Genomic DNA, 23198 nt, shown 5'->3' on the forward strand with positions numbered 1-23198 from the left:
AGCACTGTAGGCTGAATCAGCTTCTAATTTGACTGGGAGCTCTTTGCCTAATTGCTGAATAAATTTTGTGAAAGAAAGTCTTCCAGTAGGAGACTTAGCTTTTTGTGGAGATTTCTAAGGAGACTTTACAAAAGAAGTATTGTAAGCCTCTGTAGTGGACACAGGGACATCATCCGCCGAGTCAGACTAAGTCAGAGTCTTTTGGTGAAGGAGTGAATCGGGATCGATGGTGACGTCAAGCCCGATGTCGATCCAATGAAGATGACAATGTATGATGTGACTTCTTTTTACGCTTTGAAGAGCGGGAAGGAGAGTTACGTTCCCGCTTCAAAGCAGCTGAGGATGACCGATGCTGACTAGACTTGGATTGTCGAAATGATGAAGAAGAATGCTGATGCCTCGAAGAACTGGAGCAACACCGTGATGGAGAACGAGCTCTGCAGTGAGATGAGCTGTGTTTGGACATGGAGCGTTGATGTTGCACCAGAGATCCAGTATCGGTACCACAGGACCTGGTGGCCTTATGCTAAGGCTGGGCCGGTATCGATGGAGTCAGTGTTGGAGTAAGGAGCTTGAACATGTTGAGCTTTTCATGGTATGAGAGTACCGGTACCTTTGGGTGTTTTGCCAGTACCATCAGTGATGTGTCTGGCCTCGGAGAGGGTGACCTCGAAGAGGATGCACACCTCGATGGAAGAGAGGCCAGGCGCAAGAGTGGTCGTCGCTTGGTCAGCATCAGGGGACTCGATGCAAGGTTGACTTGTGAGACCTGTTGGGAAGCTGGCAGTTTTTTTAGCTGGCTTACCCACTAGAGCAATGCCACCCAACGCCAACATCGAAGTAGATGCTTTTGATGTGGAAGGCTGTGATTTTTTTTTGGGGGGGGGGTTAATTATTTATTTATATAGTTTTATATTTTCATCAAGCATAATAATCTTGACAAAGGATCAGAATATGCAAAGATAGGAAATAAAAATTTGCATAAGCATATGCATAAATGTATAAGAAATACAAAACAATTATTTAGTCCACAAATAATGGATTCAAGACATGGAAATAAAAAATAATAATACATTCCACTTTAATAAGAAAATTATCCTAAATAGAGTAACAGCCCTGGTTATCCACGCTACAGCCGATGGTCAGGTCATAAATCAATGGATTAAACCGACCCTTCCTTTGGTCCTAAAAAATCTATTAATTGTTTAGGCTCAAAAAAAAAGAAAATTTTTATTTTGATAGGAAATAAAACATTTTGCTGGAAACTTTAACAAAAAAGTAGTTCCGAGGAAAATCCTAACATTTGAGCCCTAAAATTTATCATTTAAATGGCGGAAATATAAACGTAAAACATATTCCCTATTACTTTCCAGAGCTAGAGTCAGCAAAAGAGTAGTTCTATCTGTAACCACCTCAATAGAACTCTCCAAAAATAAAGACAAATCTACATTGTCCTTAGATGTTTCCTTAGGGGTCGACTCCCCTTGAGGTCTCTTTATATCCAGGTAATAAGCCCTAACAATTGGAGGTAAATTTTCCACAGGAATAGCTAGGACTTCACGAAAATATTTTCTCACCATCTCCACTGGGGATATGATTGGACATTTGGGAAAATTCAAGAGTCTTAAATTATTTTTTCTAAGTGAATTTTCAAAATTCTCCAATTTGCGTGAAATAAATGATTTTTCCTTTACCAATTCCAACTGGACAGTCTTTACTTCATTCATATTTTCTTCCTGTTTCTCCAATTTTTCAGTTAATTTAGATAGGTGTAAACCTTGCTGTTCCACTTTGGAGTAGATAGTTCCATAGTCATTTTTAATTGTTGAAAGACTCAATTTTAGGTTGGCGTCCATTATAGATATGGCCTGCCACAGCGCCTCCATATCAATCTTTGCAGGTCTTTTCAATTCCCCAAAACCAATGTTGTTCCCACTAGAAGTTCCTCTCACCTCTACTTCACTTGTGGTGGGGGTTAATTGGACTTCCAAGCCAGCACCTTCCTCCTGAGTTTCCAGTGTTGGCATCCCTCCTCTGCTGCAATCCAGACTCCTCTCACCAGGCTGCTGGGCTCCTGCAGCTCCCTGCACCACCAAACTTCTGGGCTGGGGAGGAGTTGACCTTTGCTCCGGACTCAGAATCGTCCAGAGTACTCCAGCGCTAGGTCTCCCGACAAATCCGGGCTCGCCTCCAAAGTAGCGTGTGTCTCCACACCTGAGCGGGCAAAGGCAGCCAAAATCGTCTGCTGACTTATCATCTGCGGGACAACAGATGCCGGAGAGTTAGGGCAAACTGTCCCCTTCCTTTTCCCCATTGCGGGTCAGTCTTTGCTGTGGTAAATAAATGAAAAAAAGTCAGCGACTCTCTGCCTCCCGATCAAGCGTCCGTCCTCGACCGCCATCTTGAATCTCAGCCTCCCGTGATGTTTTCTTGGTGTCCATGTCGGTGTCAAAAAAATTTTCTTGTTGGAGCTTTTGACTCTTAATAGTACTTTTTGCAGGATTCAACACGGTGTTCAAGGCCAAGGCATTGTAAGCACCAACTATATGGGTCAGTGATGGAAATCTGCTGTCGACACTTGCAACAATTTTTAAAACTGGTTAACAGCTGGACAAACAGCCTCAGCCAAATTGAAATCAATGCCTGAGGAAAACGAAGAGGCCGTGAGAACAGTGAGGGAAAAAAGTCTTCTTTTTTTAGGGGGGGGGGTTTAGAGAACTAAAGCAGAAAAGAAAGTAAATAAAAACAAATACAAAAAAAAGACATGTGAGCGGGAAGGCAAAGGCAAAAATTTGAACAACCTTCAAAAAACATGACTTCTTAGCTCCGCAGAAAACTAAGAACCAAGGAGCTACGAGCGGCATCGGGCGGGAAGGTAGGCGCGCATGTGCGGTGCGTGCAGTTTGCAAACTTTCTCAAGTTCTTAAAGTGGCAATGCACTTTTAAAGCTGCCCGTACCAGGGCTCCATGGATGACGTCACCCCCATGTGAGAATATGCTGCCTGCTTGTCCTGGGATAAAATAAAGATATAATATGGTAACTCTGCCCACAGTAACAAAAAACAGAAACAGAAAAAAATTACACTTAATACTAATACTCCTCCCTATCCTTCAAAAAACGAAGCCCAATCTATCCAGCAAAAACACCTCCCAACCGTGCACCAACATAGTGCCAATCTACTGCACAGTAAGGCAAGGAAATGACCCTCGACTAACAAGCTTAATATTATTACCCACCAGCCCTGAAAACAACAATCCTGCGTCCATCACAGTCACTTAACACACATAAATGATATTACGATATTACTCCCAAACACACACCACACTCATACAAACAAACATTCCAGATAGATAGATTCAAACTACCAATTCTAAATTGTCACAACCAGACTTATATAAACAGTCATGACCCTAAATCCAATCCTCAAGAAGTGACCACAGAGTCTAAATAAGATTGCAGCTCATCAGGATCTTCAAAAGTCTTTGTGGTGCTGAAAAGAGTTATCCTCATCCTTGCTGGAAAAAGCAGACCATATTGTAGCCCCATGTTTTTCAAAAGTTCCTGCATCAACACTTATGTTCTTCCTTCTCTGTGCTGTAGCTTTGGCCAGACTTTGAAAAATGAAAAGCTTATTTCCTTCAAAAAGAACAGATGACTTTAATCTTGTCAATTGTAACACCTCTAACACACGGACATATCTTAATATCTCACCACAAATGGTCACGGATACTGGGAAGTTGCCACCCTTGTAGCTGGAACCCTTTGAGCTGATTCTATTTCAAATGGGCCCCGTTCAGTCACCAATCCCAGTAATTGGGGTAATAAATTTTCCAAAAACTTGACAGAATCAGGACCTTCTGCCCCTTCACCAATGCCCAAAATCTGAAGGCTGTTTCCTCCTAGCCTGATTAGACTGAAGCAGAGCAGATGAAAAGACATCTTCTCAACTCAACCGCAGCATGAAAAACCGAGGAGCCGAGGCACTGCCCAGCAACACAAGGAAGCAGAGTTGAAAAATGTAGATGATGCCTCCTCGTGGGTGAAGGGAAGTAACCCACTTGTCAAGACTCGCGTCACTTTTGCGCTGGAATCTCCTTTATCATGCCACTCTCCCCTCCACTCTTACACCCAGATTTCACCATATATTTAATTGCCATCAGGCTGGCATGAGCCTTCCCTTGCGGCAACTCAAGATTCAAGGCACAACTGAAAGCTTATTACTTCTTGCAGGCCTTTTATTCAGAATCTGACAGAGCAGATTAAAAAAAATGAATAAATTAATAATAATAAACCAAGATAAAGAGGGACTCCTTTTACTCCCTAGCCTGATGTTTTATCCTTTTCCCTTACCTCAGATTTTATTGTAATTAACCTCTCGTTCTCTCCTCATGTTCTTATTTGATGTTGGTTGTTTTTGTCCTTGTATCGATATGTTTGTTTCTTAACCCTCCTTTTATATGAGTTTGTAAACCACTTAGATTTTAACCCTGGTGTTATATTTGCAGTAGTCAACTCTGCTTAAGTGCAAGGCCTGCGATGTGCGCTTAAACAGTGTGCGCACTTAATCGGAGTACCACTTTTTAGGCATGTGAAATCACAGTACACTGTAGTCAAATGCAATAAAACTTTTATTCAGCAAAAAAACACATATAAAACAATTCTACAAGGTTCCATTTTAGAATCATCACTGTTCTGTCTAATGCAATACACTGTAAACCTTTTTTTAAACCAGCATTCTACTGAAATAATCAGTCATTGTTTTCTGTATGTAGATTGCACGATACAGGTTGTGTATCTGCCTACTGATGCTATAAAACTGTCCATAGTTGCGACATCCATTTATCTCCAGATAACAACGCAGCATGTGTAGGGACTTAAGTGCGTCAGAGAAGGAAACAATCTCTGCAGGTGTTTCATTAATTGTGATGACTGCAGCAGTATCCCCGTCATCATCAGATTTTTGGTTGTCTGCAGTGTCCTTTATGACTGTACAGATATCGGAATTAGTGCTGTCAGATGATGTGGGCACATCGTTGTCAACGGCGACATACAGCTTAAACTCTTGTGGCGCGAGTCCAACTGTCAGCTTCAGTTGTCTCATCAGATACGTGAATGAAGCTCGCTCATCAATAGCAATTTGAAATAGTTGATGATGAGACTCGACTCCATGCCTCCCGTACCATGTGAAGAGTCGAGCACTTTCATTTTTCTAGCGAGCTCAGCAGCTCTCGAGCTGGATTCCATGCTTGCATCAATCACTGCCTTCACATATCTTAGGACGAGCGACCTGTAATGACGTTTGAAATTGGCGATTATCCCCTGGTCTATCGGTTGGATCAAAGAGATCGTGTTTGGTGGTAGAAACACGAGTTTGATTTTGGTTAGTCGTACGTCATTGTTCTGTGCTGCACAGTTATCACACAGCATTACAATGGTGTCTCCTATGCCTTCTCATCAGATTGCCAAGCTTCTGCAACCATTCAATCCACAGTGTCGCCGTCATCCATGCATATTAGTTGCTTTCATATTCAACAGGCAGGTGTTTAATGTTTTTGAAGCACTGAGGATTTCAATTCTTCCCAATCACCAGTGGCTTGAGCTTTTCACTACCATCCATATTGCAACTGAGCAGCAATGTCAATCGTTCCTTTGGCACTTTGAAGCCAACGGTTTTGCTGCGTTTGAAAGCCAATGTTCCATCAGGGATGGCACGCCAGTACAGGCCCGTCTCATCGGCATTGAAAATGTCACATGGTTCATATCCATGATTGATGGCAACACTTCCATGACCCATCTTTCTGCACCAAACTCATCCGTGTCTTGTTTTTCGCCATGCTGTTTCTTAAATTTTATGCCATTACGAACCTTCCACCTCTCCAGCCATCCGTTTGTTGCTTTTAAGTCTTCTACACCCAGTTCTTCAGATAGCTGTGCTGCTTTCTCCATCATCAGAGGCCCACTGATTGGTAGTTGACGACTTCTAGCTTCAGCAAACCATTGCAGCAAAGCCGGTTCAACGTCTCCAGCCTTCCCATTCTTTTCCGTTTCCTGGTAGAATTACTGTTTTGCCAGTCTTTCAAAATGGCTTGCTTTTTTTTGTGAATCCGAGAAATCTGGCTAGGATGAACTCTGTAATGTTTTGCAATAGAGACCTGACTCTCCCGTTAGTCGACACGTTCAGCCAAAGACAATGATTTTTGTCCAGCATGGTGGACACGTTCAGCCAGAGACAATGACTTTTGACCAGCCAAAGACAAAGGTTTTTTTCTAAGAGATGCCATGGTGCAGTTTCGAAAGTTTAAACACCTGGCCAGGCCTAGACTGCTGATCCGAAACATGTGGCTCATCAACGTGAGAACGTGATTGCTTTTAACTGGAGTGAACGTAACGTGAACGCATAGAGGTGGGACGTATAACATCAGTGCGCATAAGCGGATTGTGTGCTTATCAGATTGCGATTTCCGGAGTTTACGTCCATTGACTTTAATGTAAAAAAAACAGGACCATGGTGGTAGGCTGCGGATAACTGAAGCATGCGCTTAACCAATGTGCACTTAGGTGGAGTCGACTGTATATTAAATAAATTGAACCTGAACATGTCACTCAAGGTGAAATAACTCTTCTGGGGCTGCACACTGCAACTGGTTGCGTTTCCAACCCCTCTTGCTTCCACCAAGCTATTATCTTTCATCCTTAATCATGCAGAGAGGAAGTAAAAAGTTAAAACAGCACGCTACTTACATCCAATAAGTTTCCCTGGACAGAGTGTCCAAATAACAGTTTCTGAGCCTCCACACTGCCTGAAGAGTAGATATACACCTTTTTCCCTGCTTTCCTCCACTCTCTGATTGCTGGCACCACATCCCTGTACACACTGCAGTCAGTAGGAGAAGAGAACATTAATCAAAGTCAGATTAATACTACTTAAGGACCATAGCAGCTGGCTGAGCATAGCAGTGTAGTAACAGAAGGAGCTGTGTAAAGTTGACATTTATCCTAAATGAGTTACAGCTATTATTGCTGCAAATAGGACTTGGACTTACACAAAGGGTCTTGTAGATTTGTTTTTTGAAAGCATTGTATATTGGGTACATCAATGAAGCACAATCTTTCTTTAATGCAATTTTGAATTGTACTTTTCCCACCAAAGCACAGAAATAAATAAATATTATGCCTGACTTTTGAAAACTTTTTTTCTGCATGTAAGAACATAAGAATTGCCGCTTGCATAACTGTACATGACGTAGCTTTAGGGAATATGAATGTTTAGGGGAAGAATTTAGGTGCAGCACAGGTGGAGTTGCAATTTACACATGTATTTTATATGCTACTCCCAAGAATGAGGACGACTCTCATATTTACTCTATCTAGTATTTTAAGACACAAAGGGCTATTTTCAATACATGACATCTTGCAAAAAATGTCCAAAAAAATCCAGTGCCACACAAGAATTTTCAAACCAGAAAAATGTTTTACCTTTTTGGTTCAAAATTGCTCTGTTTTAGATATTTTTGTGCTCATTGCATCTTTCTTTCAGGGCCATTTTCAAACAAAAAATGTTCCAAGGGAAATATACACAAAAACCAGGCACTGGGATGTCTGGGGACCAATACTCTTTCTAGACTGGCCACACAGACATCGCAGCGGGTCAGCCTAGAAGGCACTACAGTGAACTTCACATAAAAGGTCCCAGATACACATCACATCATAACCCCCTTATATTATATGTTGAGCCCTCCTCCAGGAATAGCAAAAATGTATTGTACCCAATTTACACCACTATAATAGCCCTCATGCCTGCAGGTGTCACCTATACAGGGTTCAGTGAGTATTTTGGTAAAAGTATGAATGCCCCCAAGTGTATCAGTCAGAGTAGGGATATGGGCTTGGGTTCCATCCTCTACAGTCTACTATGCTGACCACTAGACTGCTCCAGGGACCTGCTTGTTGCTTTGCTATTATATCTGCAGCTGTCATAGAGCTTGGTATGTACTGTCACTTTCATCTCTTAGGGGGTGGGAGGGAGTCATGCCTTTATCCCTCCAGTGATCAGCTGGCCAGTTTTGTGCACTTTTTTGGCACTCTGTCATTTTGAAACAGGTCTAGACAAAAACATCCTATTTTTTTTTGCCATGGACATTTTTATAATTATTGCAGAAACATCCAAATCATAAGCTCGCCAACCAGAGCTTCCTGGTTCCTCCCCCTCCTGCAACTCCCCAACCTTTCTTAAGGACAGTGCCTTGAGGGAGTGACAGCCCGCTGCCGAAACCAGACACTTGTACCCAACACAAAGATCAAGCTTGGTTACTTACTCTCCCTTCACATGTCCAGTGCTATACGCTTCCCTCCACATGTGACCCTGCAGTTGTTTCAGTGCTGTGGTCTTTCTGTCTTGTGACATCTGCCAGTGGACATTGTTCACCACTGCCTGGACTACAGAGTCCACATCTTCTGCCCCCTTCTCAGAGTCTGGTGGTATTGGCACAAATCCATCAAGTTCTGCATCCTCCTCTGCCTTTGTATCATGAAAAAAAAAAAGCACATGGGGACAGACTTAAAAATTTCAATCTATATACTGTGGAAAATCTGGAGAGGAGAGATATGAGAGAAACATTTAAATACCTCCATGGCAATGCACAGGAGGCAAGTCTCGTTCAACTGAAAGGGAATAAACTCGGGAATAATCTTAAGAAATATTTCTTTACAGAAAGGAAAGTGGATGCATGGAAGGGCTTCTCAGCAGAGGTGGTGAAGGGGACTGTATCTGAATTCAAGAAAGCATGAGACAAGCACTGAGGGAGAAGGAATTATACAGTCTAGTAGGTGGTATGAATGGGAAAACTGGATAGGGTCTTTATTTGCTGTGTTTAGAAATAAGGCAAAGTAGTAAGCATACTTTCTGCACCTTAGAGAAGGAAGGACTAATTGTCTCATCTTGTCTACAGGTCTTCTTAGCATTCTCCTCAGAACTACCATTAGAACGTGCCCCAAGGTGAAAATACAATACTAACAATGGCCGACTCCTTCTTTCATTTTGACGGCACCAGGAAGAGCTGCTCATTAACAACTACATTTAATTGATTTCCTTTCTTTCAGGCTTATTCATTTACTTTCAAAAAGGTCACTGGGGTTCTTATTGGGGGTGGGGGGGGAGTTATGTATTATTCATGAGCAAAACTCAAGGGACAAGGAATGCACAGTATCAACAGAAGACGACTATCTCCATATGCTATGCCGTGCCACCCCAGATCACAAACTCCTACACACAGGCTGTACAGCTCAGGTTTACCAAGTCCAGAAAACATTTTTACTGATAAGCTTGAAAGAGGATTTTTTTGTTTCTTTTTGCTTTCTACTGACAAGCCAACTTTTTCATTGCTTGTTAGGAAGAAAGCATGTGTCTCTCAAGTTAACCAAGCATGATAGGGAAGGAAAGGGAAAAGAGATAGGATGAGATATACCACTTTTCTGTGGTTACAATCAAAGTGGTCTTTGTAAACAAGTACTTATTTTGTACCTAGAGCAATGGAGGATTAAGTGACTTATTCAGAGTCATAAGGAGCTGTAGCGAGAATTGAACCGAGTTCCCCTAGGTCTCAAACTATTGCACTAACCATTAAGCTACTCCTTCATTCCACCAGGGATCAGCTGACTGGCACCATTTCTCTCTCCCTCTCAGCAATCTTTACCCTCATTTACACTAAACCATAGCTTTGACTCCCCCCACCTTAGTTAGAGGGGCCCAGAAAAGAGACATGGGCAGAATTTCTGGTAAAGAAAGCATGCCCAGTATGCAGGGAGAGAGAGCCTTGATATGTATTAACATCACTGACATCCTCCCTGCCCATTCCCCACATTAAACATAACATTTTGCATTAGCAAGATTTAATATACAGTAGTTAAAAGGTTTTCTTTTCAAAAACATATTTGTTAAGAACTTAATATACAATAAAACCCTCAGTAAACATTTAATGCATCATAGTAAACAGGGCCCTTAAGATATCTGCAGCACCTTAGCTAAAATAAAGGTAGGCAAAACGATGGGGCCGGATGGTGTACATGCAAGAATGCTGAAGGAACTTAGGGAAGTTATGGTTGCTCCACTGACCTCTTCACTGAGTCTCTAGAGTCGGGAGTGGTACCAGAGGACTAGAGAAGGCAGCATATTTGTGAAATACTGGCCACCGTCGGTGTACTGATCAGCGGAAGATAAGTGGAAAAGTTTTTCTTCTATCTTTTTTGTTTTCGCTAGCAAAGCACAGCATAAAGCTTTTATTTTCATTGAAGGTTTTTTTTGCCAGTGAGGTGACCGCTCAACCACCTTTAGCAAACCACTTCGGTGGAGGTGGGAGGGCCCTTGTCTGAGGCTTTTTCCTTCAGTTTGAATCAGCTATTAGCTTATGCTGTTCTTATATTATACCATTGGACATTTCAGCATTAATTGAAAGTGTTATTATATATATTGTTGAGTAATTTTTGGTTGAAGGGCAGATGTGGTCCATCTCCACAAAAGTGGAAGTAAGGAAGAAGTAGGGAATTACAGGCCAGTAAGTCTGACTTCTGTGGTAAGCAAATTAATGGAAACGCTTTTAAAACAGAGAATGGTCAAGTTTCTAGAATCCGGTGGATTACAGGACCGGAGGCAACATGGATTCACTAGAGGTAGGTCTGTCAGATAAATCTAATAAATTTCTTTGACTGGGTAACCAGAGAATTGGATAGAGGAAGTGCGCTAGATGTGGTGCATTTAGATTTTAGCAAAGCCCTTGAGTGTTCCACACAGACATCTAATAAATAAACTGATTGCCCTCAGGATGGGTCTCAAAGTGACGGGCTGGGTCAAGAACTGGTTGCCTGGAAGGCAACAGAGGGTAGTGATCAATGGATATCGCTCTGAGGAAAGGGATGTTACCAGTGGTGTGCCTCAAGGTTCTGTTCTTGGGCCTGTTCTTTTTAACATTTTTATAAAAAATATTGCTGAAGGGTTGTCTCTTCCCTTGTTGTGCCATGCCTGCGTGCTCCGTGGCCCCCTTCTCTCCCCCCCTCCCGATGATTGCTGTCTGCCCCCAGCACATCCCTCCTCCCAAAGCAGCCCCCTTTCCCTGCCCCCTATTCTACCATGCCGGCATGCTCTGTGGCCCCTCTTCCCCAAAAGCAGCCCCCTTTCCCTCTCCCCCTGGTCCCCTATTGTGCAATGCCTGCCTACTCTATGGCCCCCTTCCGTTTCCATCCCTCTCCCATTCTTACCCTCCCTCCATGCCTCCAACTGGAGCTGGTCCTCTAAGCCCAGATCGTCGTGCAGCAGGCCCGGCGTCCTGCCCTGGTACCCGGTGCCTCACCATCTTTCAGCCTTTGTCCCACCCCTCCCCTGAAGCCAGCCTGCCTGCGTCCCTCCTGCGCCCAAGCCTCTTTCAGCCTTTGTCCCACCCCTCCCCTGAAGCCAGCCTGCCTTCATCCCTCCTGCGCCCAAGCCTCTTTCAGCCTTTGTCCCACCCCTCCCTGAAGCCAGCCTGCCTGCGTCCCTCCTGCGCCCAAGCCTCTTTCAGCCTTTGTCCCACCCCTACCCTGAAGCCAGCCTGCCTGCGTCCCTCCTACGCCCAAGCCTGGCTTACCTGCTGATGATACTTCCTCCCCCAAGTCCGCTGCCAATCGCCACCCGCTGGCCGTTGCGAGCACCGAATCCCCCTGTGGAGACAAAACTTTTTTGTCCTTCTTGCCTTGGGAGGACGGTTGAGCCGGGAGGGAGGAGTCGCTGGCACAAGCGCCTCCAGCTAGCGCAGGCGCCGTGAGGACTGACACAGAAGCACACCTCACGGCGCCAGGAATCACGAAGTTTGCACAGCGCATGCGCGCTCTAGGGTTTTATTATTATAGATTATTGACATCCATTAAACTGTGTTAAAAACTTCTACTAACATAATACAAAATCCAATGAGTTAGAATACTGTAAACACTCATAAGATAGTTCATTTTATCATTCCCATTAGTGAAATTTATAATATTAGGAAGTTACATAATTCTTTACCTCACATAGAACAGAAAGTTCAAAATGAAATTAATGAATACTTTCAATTAAATAAGTATTCTCAATCTATAATGTACTAATTTCTGAATGTAAAATCCAGTAATATAAACTCATTATCGAAAAATTTGCCATCAAGAAATTTATCATCAATAAATTAAAGATGTTTAAGATAATTTGATTCATTTTTTAAATCATCTGATTCATGTTTAATGATAACATGTATCTAATTGTTCTAATTAATTTATTATTTACCCCGCAAATCACCTTGAAGAACAGATTCCAGCTACTACAGGAAGTATCTGACAACGAGGTACAGGGAGTTGTTCAGCAGAAGGCCCCAGTTCCGGAGACAACAGGTCGGCCCACTCCTAAGAAGCGCAGAGTGGTGGTGATCGGGGATTCGCTACTGAGGGGCACCGAGGGACCAATCTGCAGATCAGACTTACAATCAAGAGAGGTTTGCTGTTTGCCGGGGGCCAGGATTCGGGATGTAACCGCTTGCCTGGACAGACTCATCAAGCCCCAGGACCACTTCCCTATGCTTCTCATCCACGTTGGAACAAATGACACTGCCAGGAACACCCAGGAGAGCGTACAAGAAGACTTTAGAGCCCTGGGTGAGAAGCTGAGGAGGATGGAAGCGCAGATGGTCTTCTCCTTGATCCTCCCAGTGAGGGGCAAAGGTAGAGCCAGGGATGAGCGCATCCAGAGGGCTAACAACTGGCTGCGAGGATGGTGCAAGGAGATGAACTTCGGGTTTCTGCACCATGGAGAGGCGCTACAAGGACTTCAAGGATCAGACGGGCTACACCTGACCAGAAGAGGGAAGAACGTCCTTGGACACCGACTAGCCCGCCTACTTCACAGGGCTTTAAACTAGGTAAGTTGGGGGAGGGTACAGGCTCAATCAACCCACCTGGCGAGCTAGGCTGCCAATACTTTTTTGAGACTGGGGTAAGTGGACACCGAAATTCTGGGTCCGGGACTGGGGCGAGTACACACAGCAAAACCACTGCCCTCCGCACTAACCATCACCCTTTTCTACATCCCTCCAAAAAAATGGACCATGTCCAAAGAGGACTTTGCGGAAACGCTACTAACCAACTCTTTAACTAGTCCTTACAACCTTCTATGCGGGGACATAAACATCCATCTCGAGCAAATTGACCAATCAGAAATCGGATTTCTGGTCACTGCTCACTCAACTAGGCTACGACAAACACCCCCCTATCAAAACCCATCTAAGAGGTCATCAACTAGACCTGGTGACTCTCTCCACCAAGGAACAGATCAACCCCACCTTCTACTGGAAACAAGGTAAATGGTCAGACTCTTTATGGTCTTACCACCGTCTATGCAGCTTCACCATAGGATGCCAACACAAACCCCCCCAAAATAGTAAAACTAGAATCACCAAAACCCACACCACCAGAGGAAAAATCGACCCTACGGAATTTTGGTCCCACTTCGAAATCAACACTAATCCAACTGAAGAAACAGAACAACTCATGAGCACCTGGATCAAAGATAGTACCAATACTCTAAACGAAATAGCCCCCTTCAAAACCCGCAGAATTAGATCCACAAACAAAGAGGGCTGGTTCGATTCAGAACTGCGGCTAGTTAAGAAGGACCTCAGAAAAGCAGAAAGACTATGGCAAAAATCTGGAACCCTAGAACACAGATTGGCCTGGAGACAAAAACTAAAAAATTACAAAAATCTCACTAAAAAAAAAGGAAAAATTTCTACTCCCACAAAATCGGCAACACTAAAACCAACAGTAGTAACCTTTTCAAACTGGTCAATGACCTTTACAACATCGAGACCTTCACAAACTCACACGAAGAATCAATGCTAACTTCAAATTCACTTGCAGATTACTTTAACACCAAAATTCAAAAACTAAGGTCCATTCTACCCACCATACCCAACCCCCTCGAGCAGTTCCCAATTCTCCCAGACTCGGATTTATCTAATCCTGACCCAGGAACGAGAACAGACCTAAGCTGGAAACAATTTAAAACAATCGACTGGCACACCTTTAATACCTATTACAACAAATACTCACACACCTTCTGCAAATTGGACACATGCCCTCCGAACATTATGAAAGCTGCCCAGCTCCACTTCAAAGCAAATATGATGACATGGGTTAACTCCCTTCTATCCACAGGAAACTTCCCGTCTGAGCAAGGTCATATCATGATTACCCCAATTATAAAAAATGTGAAAGAACCACCAGATTCCCCATCCAACTACAGACCGATCGCAAGCATCCCCTATTTACCAAAATAGCAGAAGGGTTGGTAAAGGTGGAACTCGCAGCATATCTAGAAAAATTCAACATCCTAAGTGACAATCAATCAGGTTTCCGTGCAAATCACAGCACCGAAACCATCATAGCCTCCCTTCTTGACCACCTCCACACGCTCTTCAGCCAAGGCTCAAGTGCCCTGATAATACAACTGGACCTGAGTAGTGCCTTTGACCTGGTCGACCACAATATTCTCCTAGAATGCCTGGCACACATCGGCATCTCTGATCAGGTCTTCAACTGGTTCCAGGGGTTCCTAAGAAATAGATCCTACAAGGTTTTCAAAAACAATGTGTTCTCATACAGCTGGGACAACACCTGTGGGGTCCCTCAAGGCTCCCCCCTGTCACCCACCCTGTTCAATATCTACCTGGCCTCCCTAGGTAACCTCCTACACAACCTCAAGCTCAAATTCTTCATATATGCAGCTGATATCACAATAGCCATCCCTCTAACCAATTTCTCACAAGAACTACTTAACCACATCACAAATATTCTTAACCAGATTGAACTATGGATGCTCTCGTTCAGACTGAAACTCAATCCCGACAAAACAAAATTCTTCCTAGCCACCCCCAATGACAAAATCAAAAACACTTCGATTCAATTGAAAGGAATTACTTTCCCTCTTGAACCCACCCTAAAAATTCTGGGAGTCACTCTGGACAAAAAGTTATCCTTAGAAAACCACACTGACCACTTGATCAAGAAAAGCTTCTCCGTACTATGGAAACTACGCACAATAAAAAAATACTTCGACGACACCGCTTTCCGCCTACTGGTTCAATCGTCTATCCTCAGCATTCTTGACTACTGTAACATCATTTACCTAAACGCAACGAAGAAAACCACCAGGAGATTAAAAATAATTCAAAACACCGCCATGCGTCTCATCTTCGGCCTAAAGAAATGGGAACATGTCACCCCCTTCTACCACCAACTACACTGGCTGCCATTCAATTCAAGAGTCCTTTTTAAATTCGCATGCTTCTGCTTCAAATCGGTTAATGGTTCTACACCAAGCTACATCAACCCCCACCTTAACCTCTATCACATAAATAAGAAATCCCGTAGAACACAACTGTTCGCCTTCCCCTCGCCAAAACTCTGTCACTATAAAAGATTCATAGACAAAACCTTCGCCTACCAAGCAGCTAAGCTCAATATATGGCTGGCCCAAATGATACTCGAGGCCCCCTCCTACTTCGACTTCAGAAAATCTCTCAAAACTTACCTATTCACCAAACAAGACCCCTAGCGGCCACACCCGCTCTCATTTCTCCTCCCCCCCAGCTCTCTACCCCCCTTTATAGCTTCTCTCTTCCCTTTCTTCAACAACCTCCATCCTCTGTCAATTTCGGTATTTACTTGTTACTTAATTGTTTATTTATTTGTAAATCTGCTTGAAAACGTAGATCCTATTCTAATTGATGTAAACCGATGTAAATTGATGTAATTAACTTGTTACTTAATTGTTTATTTGTTTGTAAATCTGCTTGAAAAAGTAGATCCTATTCTAATTGATGTAAACCGCCTAGAACTCACCGGGTATGGCGGTATATAAAAAATAAAATTATTATTATTATTATTTCCGAGTCTGGGGTGGGTACATGTTGTGATTTGGGGTCTAGGGAGGGTACACACCTTGCAAATTGTACCAAAAGAGTCCAAATAGCTCAAGCGGGAATTCCCCCACAGGGTACACACATTTCTGTGTCTGGGGTAGGTGCTCACATTAAAACTAGCACTAAAAGCGAACATGCGACATGGAAAGCCATGTACGTCAACGCCCACAGTTTGGGCAACAAGATCCTAGAATTAGAGAATGAAATGAGGAACGCTGACCTGGATGTGGTGGCGATATCTGAGACCTGGTTCACGGACTCCCACGGGTGGGACATGGTCATACCGGGCTACAATTTACTTCGCCGTGACAGGGAGGGCAAAATGGGAGGAGGTGTAGCACTATATACTAAAGATGACATTAAAGTCACCAGAATCGCAGATGTCAGGTACACAGGGGAATCCCTTTGGGTAAATTTGGCCAGGGGGAAAGACAAATGCCTCTATCTTGGCGTAATATACAGACCCCCAAGACAACAGGAGGACCTGGATATGGAATTGATCGGAGACATAGAGAATATCACCTTGCGTGGGGATACAGTACTGTTAGGTGACTTCAATATGCCTGGTGTGGATTGGAACACACTTTCCTCTGCATCCAGCAACAGCAGGAGGCTATTGAACTCTATGAAGGGAGCAAGACTGAAACAACTGGTACTGGAGCCAACAAGGGAGCAGGCAATACTGGACCTGTTACTTACCAATGGCGAAAGTGTCACAGAGGTCTCAGTGGGCGAAGCGTTGGCCTCCAGTGACCACAACATGGTATGGTTCAATCTCAAAAAGGGGTTCGCCAAATCTAACACATTGACCAAGGTCCTAAGCTTCAAGGACGCCAACTTCAAGGGCATGGGGGAATTCATCCATCAAGCGCTACAAAACCAAGCAGTAACAGATAACGTAGAAGAAATGTGGTCAGCTCTGAAAGATACCATACAAGAGGCGACCAACCGATATATAAAATCAGTAAGTAAATGGCGAAGGAACAATAGGCCACAGTGGTTCTCTGCGGAGATCTCGGGCCTCATAAAAGAGAAGAAAAGAGCGTTCATTTCTTACAAACAATCAAGGAATCAGGACTCGAGAGAAGACTACCTGGCCAAGGCAAGAGCCGTCAAAACAGCAGTTAGAGGCCAAATTCCGAAACGAGGAGACGTTAGCGAAGAACATCAAGAAGGGCGATAAATCCTTCTTCAGGTATATTAGCGACAGAAACAAACACAGGCGGGATAGTACACCTTAAGAAACCAGATGGGAACTATGTAGAAGCGGACTCGGAAAAGGCTAAACTTTTAAACGAATACTTCTGTTCGGTCTTCACCCGCGAGGAGCCGGGATCCGGCCCTCAGCTACAGACAAGGGATAGCTCAGTAGACCCGTTTAGTAGCTTTGAGTTTACGCCAGGCAGTGTCTACTGTGAGCTGTCTAAACTCAAGGTTAACAAAGCGATGGGGCCAGACAACCTACACCCCAGGGTGCTCAGGGAGTTAAGTGGTGTCTTGGCGGAACCACTATCCACGCTCTTCAATCTCTCCCTTAGTACGGGTATAGTCCCGTTGGACTGGAAAATGGCTAACGTCATTCCACTCCACAAAAAAGGTTGCAGAATGGAGGCTGCAAACTATAGACCGGTGAGTCTCACATCAATAGTGAGCAAGCTGATGGAAACTCTAATCAAACGTCAATTGGATACGATCCTGAACGAGGAGAATCTACGGGATCCCCGTCAACATGGATTTACTATGGGGAGGTCCTGCCAATCCAACCTGATCAGCTTCTTTGACAAGGAAGCTGGATGTTGGGGAGCCCCTGGACATTGTATACTTAGACTTCAGCAAAGCTTTCGATAGCGTACCACACCGCAGGCTGTTGAGCAAAATGAGTTCTATAGGATTGGGTGACACTTTGACAAAATGGGTTGAGAACTGGCTTGGAGGTAGGCTTCAGCGGGTGGTGGTGAACGGCACCCCCTCTGAAATGACGGAGGTGATCAGTGGAGTGCCGCAGGGCTCGGTCTTGGGTCCGATCCTGTTCAATATCTTTATAAGAGACTTGGCTGAAGGGCTTCGAGGTAAAATAACGTTATTCGCAGATGACGCCAAACTATGCAATGTAGTAGAAAGCAGTGCAACGGTCAAAAACTCAATGTCCGACGATATGACGCACGACCTACTCCTACTGGAGCGCTGGTCTAGGATCTGGCAACTAGGTTTCAATGCCAAAAAATGCAAAGTCATGCACCTTGGCAGCCAAAATCCATGCAAAAGTTACACCCTTAATGGCGAGTTCCTAGCAAGGACTATAGCAGAACGGGACTTAGGGGTGATCATTAGTGAAGACATGAAGACTGCCAATCAAGTGGAGCAGGCTTAATCTAAGGCTAGACAAATCATAGGGTGTATACGTAGGGGTTTCGTCAATCATAAGCCTGAAGTCATTATGCCATTGTATAGATCCATGGTGAGACCCCATCTGGAATACTGTACAATTCTGGAGGCCTCATTACCGCAAAGATGTGCTGAGACTGGAGTCGGTCCAGCGAATGGCCACCCAGATGGTCTCAGGACTCAAGGACCTCCCGTACGAGGAACGGCTCGATAAGTTGCGGCTATATTCACTCGAGGAATGCAGAGAGAGGGGAGACATGATCGAGACGTTCAAATATCTCACGGGCCGTATCAAGGTGGAAGAAGATATCTTCTTTTTCAAAGGTCCCACGGCTACAAGAGGGCATCCGTGGAAAATCAGGGGAGGGAAGCTGCACGGTGACACCAGAAAGTACTTTTTCACCGAGAGAGTGGTAGATCGCTGGAATAGTCTTCCACTTCAGGTGATTGAGGCCAGCAGCGTGCCTGATTTTAAGACAAAATGGGATCGTCACGTGGGTTCTCTTCACAGAGAAAGGTAGGGGAGGGTCATTAAGGTGGGCAGACTGGATGGGCCGTGGCCCTTATCTGCCGTCTATTTCTATGTTTCTATGTTTCTATTTAAATCATAATAGCAAAAATTAATTAAACACTTACAGGCAAACACCCCATTGTTCTAATTCATATGTTATTTAAAATCAAAGAATATACAATTAAACACATAAATGATAGCAAACACACATTTGTATTAATTAATTCATTATTTAAAAGCAAAGCTTGCTTGCATCGTGATGGCAACATTAATTCGACTCGTACCAACTGAAAAATATTCAAAATGGGCTAAACCAAAAATTCAACTATTTTAAGATTAGTCCATACCCAAAGGTACATTTTTTAACTCAAAATGTTATAGATTCATTGTGAATTCTATTATAAAACTTCAATATTGGCTAGAGTAAATTTACTCGCCAACTATATTCCATTATATTATTTTTAGACCTATTGCGCATGTGCAGTATATACAACGTATGCGCAGGTTTAAACTTTTAAAACCGCTGTAAAACATATTTTCAAATTCAATATAAACTAACTCTTTCACAGTTTAGTAGGTTACCGAATCAAAATTTAAAAATCTTGAGTACTTATATTTTATTAATGGATTCCTCATAGTTGAAATCAACTTTTCCAGCGTCTTACCTTATTGAGGACTAGTGAAGCTACTTGCCCATTGTATTGCGTTCTTTTTAAAGCTACTGCAAATACGCAGTGTTCTAATAAAATATACGAGTCAACACTATAAATTCTAATTCGTAACTTCAATACCAATTGAAATACATCTGCTCTCTAGCCATAAAAGTTTAAACCTGCGCATACGTTGTATATACTGTGCTGTCAATTAGTTTTTATTTCTGAAAATATAATACAGAAGTAAATAAGCTACATTTGATAAAGGAGGCAACGATATGAGCCAAGCCAAACATCTACACTTGGTTTTTGTATTGATGTAAATGGCTTTGTGAGCCCTTTTGCCATCCTACATTTGATCCTGTTCAGTGAGAATTGCTGTATAATGGGACTCCACCCACTGAAATAGCATCTGGGCTTCCAAGCTTAGAGGAGCAATCTGGGTGCCCCCTGGCGATTGACATAGGCTACCGCCGTAGCGTTGTCCAAGAAAACTCGTACTGCTTTGCTCTGCAGCATGTTCCTGAAGACCCAAAATGCCAAGCGGTTGATTGACCACTTCCTCTGAGAAGGGGAACAGGGTCCCTGGACTGCACGCCCTCTGCAATGTGCACCCCAGCAGTATAGGCTGGCATCTATCGTCAGTATCACCCATATGGAGAAGTGAAGACGAACTCTTCTGGCTAGAGCCTGTGGATTCCAACCACCAGGCTAAACTGCAATGTGCTTTCACTGTGCCAAGTAGCTGCTGCTGCTGCAGCGCATCCATCTGCAGACACTATCAGGAGAGATGTGCATTCTAGAGCAAACACAAGTGCCCGCATCATCTCTACATTCGTAAATCTCGACACGGTTAACAAGAGTTAGGGTAGAAAGGAACTCCAGTGAAGGGAAGAGGCAAAATGAAAAGAAAATTTAGAGGACTAGAATAACCAGAGAGGGAGGAGGAGTTACATTTTTGAGAATAATCAGGTTTTCAGATGTTTACGGAAGAGTTGGAGGGAGCTCAGATTCCTAAGAGCGGAGGTAAGGTTGTTCCAGAGCTGAGTGATTCTGAAAGGGAAGGAAGAACCTAGTTTTCCTACAAGTGAAACGCCTTTTAGAGAGGGAAAGGAAAGTTTCAGTTTTTGGGTGGATCTGGCAGAATTGGGGTTAGAGGAGTTCCAAGAAAGAGGAATGAAGGGAGGGAGAATACCGTGTATGATCTTGAAAGTGAGGCAAGCACATTTGAAGTGGACTCTGGAGATAATCGGAAGCCAGTGGAGCTTGGATAAAAGCGTTGAGACGTTGTCGAATTTGCTTTTTGCGAAGATAAGCTTAGCAGCGGTATTCTGAATCCGCTGGAGTCTTTGAAGGTTTTTCTTTGTTAGGCTAAGGTAGATAGAGTTGCAGTAGTCCAGTCTGGAAAGGATGGTGGATTGGACAAGGACGGCAAAGTGTTTTTGATGGAAACAGGATCACACTTTTCTCAGCATGTGAAGGCTGAAGAAACATTTTTTTACTAGGGAGTTGAGGTGGTCATTGAAGGAAAGTGTAGGGTCAATGATGACTCCCAGAACTTTACTAGAATATTCAAGATGCAATGTGGGGCCAGAGGATAGTGGGATGGAGGTGGGCAGTTGGTCCAATTTTGGGCCGAGCCAGAGAAGTTTTGTTTTAGATTCGTTCAGTTTCATCTGCACAGTGTGGGCCCAGGATTGAAGGTTCGATATACATGAGGATATGTTCGCCGAGAGGTTGGTGAGGTTCCGGTTGGTCTCGAGGAGGACAAAGATGTCGTCTGCGTAAGTGTAGAGTGTTTCAAGGGGGGAGAGATGGAGGAGTTTAAGGGAGGACATATAAATGTTGAAGAGGATAGGAGAGAGAGGTGAGCCTTGCGGGACTCCACAGATCGGGTTCCAGGGGGAGGAAGAAGTGCCCTTCATGTTGACTATGTAGGAGTGGGAGTGTAAGAACTTCGAGAACCAGTCAAGGACTGTGGAGTTTATGCCTATCTTGGTGAGTTGGTAAATTAGAATATCATGATGGACGACATCAAAAGCTGCAGAGAGGTCGAATTGAAGAAGGACGGCGAACTTGTTGCGAGAATGGAGATATTGAACTTTTGAGATTAAGGAGGTCAGAAGGGATTCGGTGCTGAAATTGGGACGGAAGCCGTATTGGTAGGGTTGAAGAATGGTGAATTTCTCAAGGTAGGAAGATAGTTGAGTGGATATGATGGACTCTAGCATCTTGGTAAGAAGGGGAATGTTAGCTATTGGACGGTAGCTGGATGGTGTAGAGGGGTCAAGCTCAGGTTTTTTCAGTAGTGGGGTTAAGGAAATATGGCCCATTTCTGGGGAGAAGAGACCCGAATGGAGGACGGAGTTTATGAGAATGGTAAGAGATGAGATGGCCTGAGGGGGAGTGTTCTCGTAGAGGTAGGAGGGGAAAGGATCCAAGGTACAGTTGCAGGATTTCAATTTGAGGCAGAGATTATAGACCAGGGATTCGGAAACAAGTTCGAAGGAAGACCAGGATCTGTCTGCTGGGATAGGATAGGAGTCTGTTGGGATAGGGTTGGGGTCAATTGGAATCAGAGATTTGTAGGAGATTGCAGGTGGGAAGGAGCGCCTCAAGGTGGAGACCTTATCGTTGAAGAACTTTGCTAGAGAATTGGCTGAGGGGGAGGAGGGAAGTATGGAGTCATTTTTGGAGGTTAAGGAACGCCAGATGTTAAATAATGTGCTACTCTGATTGTTGGATTTGGAGATTTTGTCACCGTAGAAGTTTTTCCTTGCTTTTTTTAGAACAGTATTATAGATTTTAATGTTGACCCTCCAGGAGAGTCTGTCTGTAGGGGATTTAGATTTTTTCCATTTTCGTTCCAGAGCACGGCATTTCTGTTTCAGTTCTCTGTGTTATGGGAGGTACCAAGGGGCCTTACGAGAATAAGAAATGGTTTTAGTGGAGAGAGGGGCGAGGGAATGGAAGGTGGACTCGGAGAGGGCGACCCAATTTTGCCAGTTAGATTCTGGTTCTGCAGGTTTAGAGATGGGGGAAAATTTGTCGAGACAATTGATTGAGAACAGATTGCTTGAGATTTTTTTACGAAAGGTAATAGAATTTGAGGTGCAACTGCAAGTAATGCCAGGCTGTTGGAGTAATGCCAGGCTGTTGGAGTAATGCCAGGCTGTTGGAGTTGTCTCGCTCCAAAACTCCTGTATCTGACACAGAAGCTTCTCTCTAAGGCAGGGGTGTCAAACTTAATCACATTAAGGGGCCGAAATCCAAAACATAGGCTAAGTCATGGGCCAGACCCCGCCCAATCTCCGCCCCAGACCCTGCCCCATAATACTAATTATAACACCATTTTTTCCATTCATTTCTCATATATACACACACAATATAATCATATTAACACATAATGGTTAACCACAAAATTAAACTACACAAAACACACTATATGCTTCTCAACATTCATTCCTATGCAAATACGGGACAAAAAACTAAAAGTACTAATATATATATATTTTTTAAACACCCTAAGATTCAAGATTCTGCATGCAGTACAACCCCCAAATAAAAAGAAACAAATGTATTTCTTCCTGAGCAATGCAAAAGATACACAGCAGATTAAAATGCTCAAAATTGACACAATTCAAACACTAACTTAAAAATAAAACCATTTCCTCTACCTT

At 43.6% G+C, this 23198-nt stretch overlaps 1 protein-coding gene across 1 annotated transcript in view; it reads right to left on the minus strand.

Annotated features, from left to right (window-relative positions):
* ENOPH1 (enolase-phosphatase 1) overlaps positions 1-23198 on the minus strand; it is a 77337-nt gene that overhangs the window by 20061 nt on the left and 34078 nt on the right. The window contains exons 3-4 of the mRNA XM_033914424.1: positions 8317-8519; positions 6743-6875 (exon numbers count right to left, since the gene is read on the minus strand). Coding sequence (XP_033770315.1) covers positions 6743-6875; positions 8317-8519 — 336 coding nt within the window. The remainder of the gene's footprint in view (positions 1-6742; positions 6876-8316; positions 8520-23198) is intronic.

The sequence above is a fragment of the Geotrypetes seraphini genome, chromosome 1 (assembly GCF_902459505.1).
Source record: "Geotrypetes seraphini chromosome 1, aGeoSer1.1, whole genome shotgun sequence".
NCBI lineage: Eukaryota > Metazoa > Chordata > Amphibia > Gymnophiona > Dermophiidae > Geotrypetes > Geotrypetes seraphini.